The 6094-nt window shown below is 41.1% G+C and overlaps 1 protein-coding gene across 3 annotated transcripts; it reads left to right on the top strand.

The window, feature by feature from the left end:
- Positions 1–233: 233 nt before the first annotated feature.
- Positions 234–4849, top strand: srsf3b (serine and arginine rich splicing factor 3b). Of its 3 annotated transcripts, XR_014593782.1 has the most exons (7): positions 234–329; positions 1105–1315; positions 1422–1562; positions 2123–2586; positions 3460–3498; positions 3988–4074; positions 4268–4281. XR_014593782.1 is itself a non-coding variant. In XM_083938941.1 (6 exons), exons 2-6 carry the CDS (start codon positions 1113–1115, stop codon positions 4293–4295), a joined length of 498 nt encoding a protein of 165 aa, XP_083795067.1. In that variant the 5' UTR covers positions 234–329; positions 1105–1112; the 3' UTR covers positions 4296–4849. The 3 variants fall into 3 exon arrangements, 1 of the variants encoding a protein (XP_083795067.1); XR_014593781.1 differs by having other exon boundaries at positions 2123–3498; positions 4268–4291; XM_083938941.1 differs by lacking the exon at positions 2123–2586 and having other exon boundaries at positions 4268–4849.
- The last annotated feature ends 1245 nt before the right edge of the window (positions 4850–6094 follow it).

Here is a 6094-nt window from a genome sequence, read left to right as displayed (position 1 = left end):
AACAACAACAAAAAGAACAATGTAAAAGGTAAAGGTTGGATGAAACTAGACTTAACCTTACTGTAAGGAGCTGCACAAATTTAAACTTAAACAAAAAGGTGCATAGTGAAACCTAGTAAAACTACTATGGAGGTACCTAGGCTTTTATAGACCAGTTATAATAATGAATACACAGCGCTGTGCTCTAGGACAGAGGTGCAGGGATACTAAACCCCGCCCTCCCGGAGCAGCTCGCCGCTCTCAGATTTCCGTCACGACATTTTCCACCGACGACCGAGAAGAAGAAGAGAGCATCCGTAGAGTCGCAACGGTGAATCACAACGATACAGGTGGGGTTGTTGATTGTGTGTGGTGCTGAAACTGTCTAAATAGCATGTTGGTGCTGATTAATCGATTCGCCGCATCAGTTTAATGTAATGTTATGGTTTTAATGCTCTGCGCGTTAGCCGCGTTAGCTCACTCATTAGCACTAGGCCTCATGAAGACGACAGCCATTTTTATCTAACCGTTACATTAGCCGCTAGCATTAGCTTCAAAGCGTCGACAGTTTCTAGTACAATGTCAAACATGAAACAATGCATTTTAAAAGTGAAATATGGGTAACGTTAACAGTGAAGCCCTTCAGTTAAACAAACGCTTACGTTGATAAATTAAACGTTAGGGTTAAGTCGTTGTGAAACCGACAAGCTAAGATAAAGTTAGCATAACGTTTACATTGTTATCTAAGCCAAACTGCTTACGGTTTACATTATACACTGTAAATGTGTTATTTAGTAGATACGCTAACATTATATTGACATGTAAGTTTAAAATAACAGAACACGTGACTTTGCTCGGCGTTAATGGGCAAGATTTGTTGCTGAAAGCAAATTGGCGCACGTTAACGTGACAAAGGGAGCATCGCCGTTCATTTTCACGACACACGCTCAGTTAACTTTGATAAATCTACCGGTACAGGTAATCAATTTGCAGAAATACCAGGCCTGCCTTTGTCTCACCAGATTATGAACTAATGAGATACAAAGGTGTAAAGAGACTTTCAGCAAGAGATGCAATGTGTGTGCTGCATTGATAACCAATTCCCTGTCTTTATTATTATTTCAGATCCAGTCATGCATCGTGACTGTCCTCTTGACTGCAAGGTCTATGTTGGAAATTTGGGCAACAATGGAAACAAGACAGAGTTGGAGAGGTCGTTTGGCTACTACGGTCCTCTCCGCAGTGTTTGGGTGGCCAGGAACCCTCCTGGCTTTGCTTTTGTAGAATTTGAAGATCCCAGGGATGCAACAGATGCAGTGCGTGAGCTTGATGGGAGGTAGGCACCCATTTTAACACATTTAGAAGATACACGACCAGAGTTAGAGAGACAGGATTCATCTTGATACAGCAACCATGGTTAATGATGACTGCTTGTTTTATAGGACATTGTGTGGTTGCCGGGTGCGAGTAGAGCTGTCCAACGGTGAGAAGCGCAGTCGCACCCGTGGTGCTCCGCCTCCATGGAGCAGGCGTCCAAGAGACCGTGATGACTACAGGCGTCGTAGCCCGCCACCCAGACGAAGGTGACCCATGTTGTTATTTGACAGTGGCCAGCAGAGACCATAGATGGTCTCTTGTCTTTAAATACAGATCGGTGACTTACTGATTCCACTCTCTTACCCACAGTATATTTCCTGGTAATTGCTATGTTTTTCCAGTGTGGACATTTCTAGTGTTTGTAGACTATTCTGCCGATATTGATAGTTTCATCTTCATTGATATTATTGGTCATTTTATGTAGGGAGCCGAACAGATGCATTCATAACCAAATAATGAAACATGACATGGGAATAGGACATTATATTAGGTTATGTAGTAAACAAAATATACCTGCAAAACTAAACTTCTGCTCTAAGCACTAATGCTTCTTTTGAAGTGTTGCATAATTTTGTGCGCTTTCAAAAGGTTAGTCCATTTTAACTGCTTTTAAAATGGCGAAATGGGTCTGTGAAACAGGATTAGACGTTTCCCATGTCAGAAAAAGTACAATCTGTTTAAAATTTGGGGGGATAAAAGTGCCAAATGTGATGCATTTTTTCCTTTTGTTTGAGGATGCTTTTTATTTTTCATCTATATTAATAAGAATGAAACCCGTTGCAGAGCCGTCACCATGCCTCCTCTCACCATCCTCTGAGTCAATCAACTAGTCCTCTTTCAGCATCATGTGACTGCTGACCATCGTGCACCAATCAGCTTGGCTGGTGCTGTCATGACCCAGGCATGGCCAGTCGTCAAGTTGCACCAACCCATTGGTTCCTCAGCATGCCGTTCTCAACCTCCTCCTCCTTCAACCTTAATCCAAACGACAGCGGCCCACCTCACATTCCCGACCAATCAGCGTATTACGTTCCCAAATGTCTACAACCTACCAACAGCAGCCTTCGGCTAACCAATTAAAGCAGGAAAAAAGCCACAGCCAGCCCCCATCTGCCTGCCACCTAATCACCTTGCAGCATCTGGCCAGCCCTATTCAGCCAATTCTACCTACCCGGCCGGCAGTCTGCCTCCCTTTCGTCATATCTAGCTTGTTGAAAACCAAAAATACTAGTAAGTTTTCCTGCTTCATTCAGTACACTGCTGATTACAGTTTTGAAAGTGAAGAGACAGCTGGTTTGAAAAGGTTGTTCTTTTTTAAATTATTTGAATCATGAGTCTGGAACGTCACATTTCCAGAGATTTCCATTATAGACAAACATCTGGTATGTGTTGGGGCTCTGAGCAGAATTATGAAATCACACAAATGAAAACTCTCCTCAACCCCCCCAATGAATATAAATTGTGCTGTTTGGCTGGTTTTAGCAGATATTAGCCTGGTTTCTTCTACAGACTTATTCCCAGTGACCAGTATAGGTTTGTTACTAGCTTCCAGTTCCTACTGGTCTTCCTTTAAGTGCAGTGGACCAGTTTCATACAGATGGTGGCCTGTGTGTGTGTTTTTATCCCCACACTATGGCCAGTCCACAGTGCAGCGTTAAATCTTCTAATGGATCAAATGTAACGTAAATGTAAGAGCTACTTAACTCACTTTATATTCATAGACATTTGTAATACGCTTTGACACCTTGAAAAAACTGTGTTATATTAGTCATAGTTTACAATTTAAATTAAAACTGAAATATAATTCACACTGGTGACTTTTTTTTTTTAAGACATCCACATGGCACTGTGGGATAGGTGATCATTTTTCAGCACCTGCCATCTTAATGCACTGGGTCCACTGACAGTGAGTTATTTTATCTGATTGAGATAAATGTGTTCCTGGAAAAACACCCAAGTCTGTTAATTCCATTTAGAGTTACTGAGATAGACAAAGGGCTGTTTTGAGGGGGCCCATGTAAGAAAAGGACTGGGGTAGTGTGGAGCTCTACGGGGCTTGATGCTTCGGTTTGTTCTTAACACTTTGGTATTTTCCCTGTGCAGATCCCCACGCAGGAGGAGCTTCAGCCGCAGTCGAAGCAGGTATGTTGCGTTCATGATGTATTTATAATATGTATTTTATCTAAATATATCTAAAAGAAGCCACAATGTATATTGTATATACAGTAATTTGATGATTTGCACATTCAGTTTTGTGTAGTTTTATAGAATCAAGTATTCAATTAGATGTGGCTCTCCTTATTTGCAGGTACCTGAAGTTAAAAAAAACCAAACTCAAAGAACGGGATCAGATCTGTAATCACCTGTTGTCTGAGAATCGAGTGTCACAACTGTTACCTCTTTAATTAATTATTAATCCAGCGCGATCAGCTATTTGATCCAAATGTTAGTGGTTGAGATCGAGAACTTTTACGTCGCTGAGCTCAAATGTTTATAACATGCATCCAAGCATTTTGCCGACTGGAAACCGGATCCAAAATGCAACCCATACCCAGTTGTTGTGTACCCACTTGACTTGACTGTAGAAAATGTGAGAAATGTTGACTTAATGGGATGATTTGGCTTCTGTAGGTCTTTCTCCAGAGACAGGAGGAGGGAGAGGTCCCTCTCTCGGGACAGGAACCACAAACCTTCAAGGTCGTTTTCGCGATCAAGGAGGTACTGTTATTTTTTTGAGATTTGTGCTGTCTCCTAACAGATATTTGACAGTTTAATCCGAAGCGTAGTAATATGACTCACCTTTTCAAACTACTGTAGATTACATAGAGTTTATTTAAATGTGGGATTGCTGAGTTGCTTTAGTCGGTAATTCTTGCTAGCTTTAACAGCTTGTTTTTTTCCCTCTCCGCAGCCGCTCCAGGTCTAACGACAGAAAGTAGAGGAATGTCTGTCAGGCATAAAGGGAGCTGAAGATGAACGGTTGTACAGTCTTAGCCGTTTCGAAGGATGGAATTCAACATGGCGTGTAGCCATTTTTGTGTCCTTTTTTTTTAACAAGCAATTTTTAGTGTCCCTTCCTTTTTACTTGTTATGGTAACGTTCACATACATGAGTGGGTGTGTACAGGTGTGATGCTGTTCCTAAGTCCATCTTGTTGGTCCTGAAACAGACATGCCACCCAGCATTCCAGTTCACCACGTAATCTCTTAGGAGTTTTGTCTTTTGTTAATGAATGTACTGTGTAGTTTTGACTAGTGAATAGTTCCTCCCTTCGATTGTCTGTAAATCCAATTTTCAGTGTACTACTTTCTTACTTCTCACTGAAGGTTTCATCCGTCAATGATTGTTTTGTTTTTTTCAATTAACGCATCCCTACCTTCAAGATGCAAAACTATGGCATTGATTAAGAAAAAAAGATGTGATGAACACAAGACATATTTTAGTTTATGGAGATTTTTCCATTATTTTTCTTTTTGTTTGATACAATGTGAAATGGTCTCAATTAAAGATAAGTTGATTACAAAAGAAACACCTGCAAATGTGTCGCCTTTTTGCTACAGTCGCCCTTTTCTTGTTCAATTGGGTCATTCCCACGAAAAGCTTAGAACCGGAGAGTTTTTTTCGGGGACCAGATTTTACTGCACCTGTGTCTTCCGCTACCGCCATCTTTGATTGGTGACTTAGCCTCTTACTACCTCGCACACACAAGGCTCCAGGCTGAGAACTGGGGCCTCATTTATAAAACTGTAGGGTTCGCGTCAACGGTGGCGTATGGACAAAACCTAGAACGTGGGAAAGGCTAAATCAAATGCATTCAACTTGATCAAAAGATCCATTTAATTCAATTTGTAGCTATGGCTGCAGTATATTTCCACAGAACATACAAAAAGGTGTTCGCTATTATCCAAGTTTGTGATTTTAAAATAGTTTAAAGACTAAGTAACCAATGTTCTTTATACAGGTAACCCGTTGTGGGTTACTTGTATATAAACTACTCCTATAGGTGGAAACAACAGCCTTCTCATCCAGAATATCACCTATAATGCGAGGGGGTGCATTTCACGGCAGGGGTGCTGAATACGGCAAACACCTGTTTCCCTTTATAAATCACAATCAACTCTAAAAGTGGCGCAGCTTTTTTCAGCTTCATGTCACGCCCATAGATGCCTATAGTCAATGAAACGCCCCAAGTTAATATTCATTCATACTTACACGACAAAGAGAAGAAAACCACATAAAGAGAGTGAAGTTGGAGAGGTGGAAAAAAGAAAACACGTTGTTTGGAGTACAGTGTGGGCATTACTAAAGACAAAACAGCCACAGAGTGGAAACATGTTGCAGATAATGCAGCGTCAGAAGGTCGGACTGTGACCGAAATCAAAAAGAGATGAAGGAAAGCATTTTTGTCACTCGGTGCTCTTATAGCAACCTTTATTTCCTTGTTCTCAGAGATCCAAACCAACCACGAGGGCAGTACACTGCAGTCGGATCCGGCTCATAAGACACTCGTCCTCCTGTCGGGAAGCGAGTGTGCGCCATTACTCATTGTGCTGGCATGACTTTTTATATTGATCCGTTTGATTGATCTAAAAAGCTACAGGAAATAATCTTAATTTTAAAACAAACTAATTGAAAAACAAAGTAAACGAAAGCCATAAAAATAAAGACTGTATTAAACACTGTAATATATGATTACCATATTGAAGCTGCGCTCGTGTCTACCAGACGGGGGCATCGA

Source organism: Echiichthys vipera (genome assembly GCF_963691815.1).
Source record: "Echiichthys vipera genome assembly, chromosome: X".
Taxonomy (NCBI): domain Eukaryota; kingdom Metazoa; phylum Chordata; class Actinopteri; order Perciformes; family Trachinidae; genus Echiichthys; species Echiichthys vipera.
Note: the sequence above shows the minus strand (reverse complement) of the source record. Positions and strands in the feature narration are given on the sequence as shown.

What these genes read in the sequence shown, in the direction of transcription:
- srsf3b (XM_083938941.1), top strand. Translation starts at nt 1,113, where the DNA reads ATGCATCGTGACTGTCCTCTTGACTGCAAGGTCTATGTTGGAAATTTG. An exon ending in AGCCCGCCACCCAGACGAAG is followed by an intron (nt 1,563 to 3,459) that starts GTGACCCATGTT and finishes TTCCCTGTGCAG; the next exon opens with ATCCCCACGCAGGAGGAGCT. An exon ending in TCGTTTTCGCGATCAAGGAG is followed by an intron (nt 4,075 to 4,267) that starts GTACTGTTATTT and finishes CCCTCTCCGCAG; the next exon opens with CCGCTCCAGGTCTAACGACA.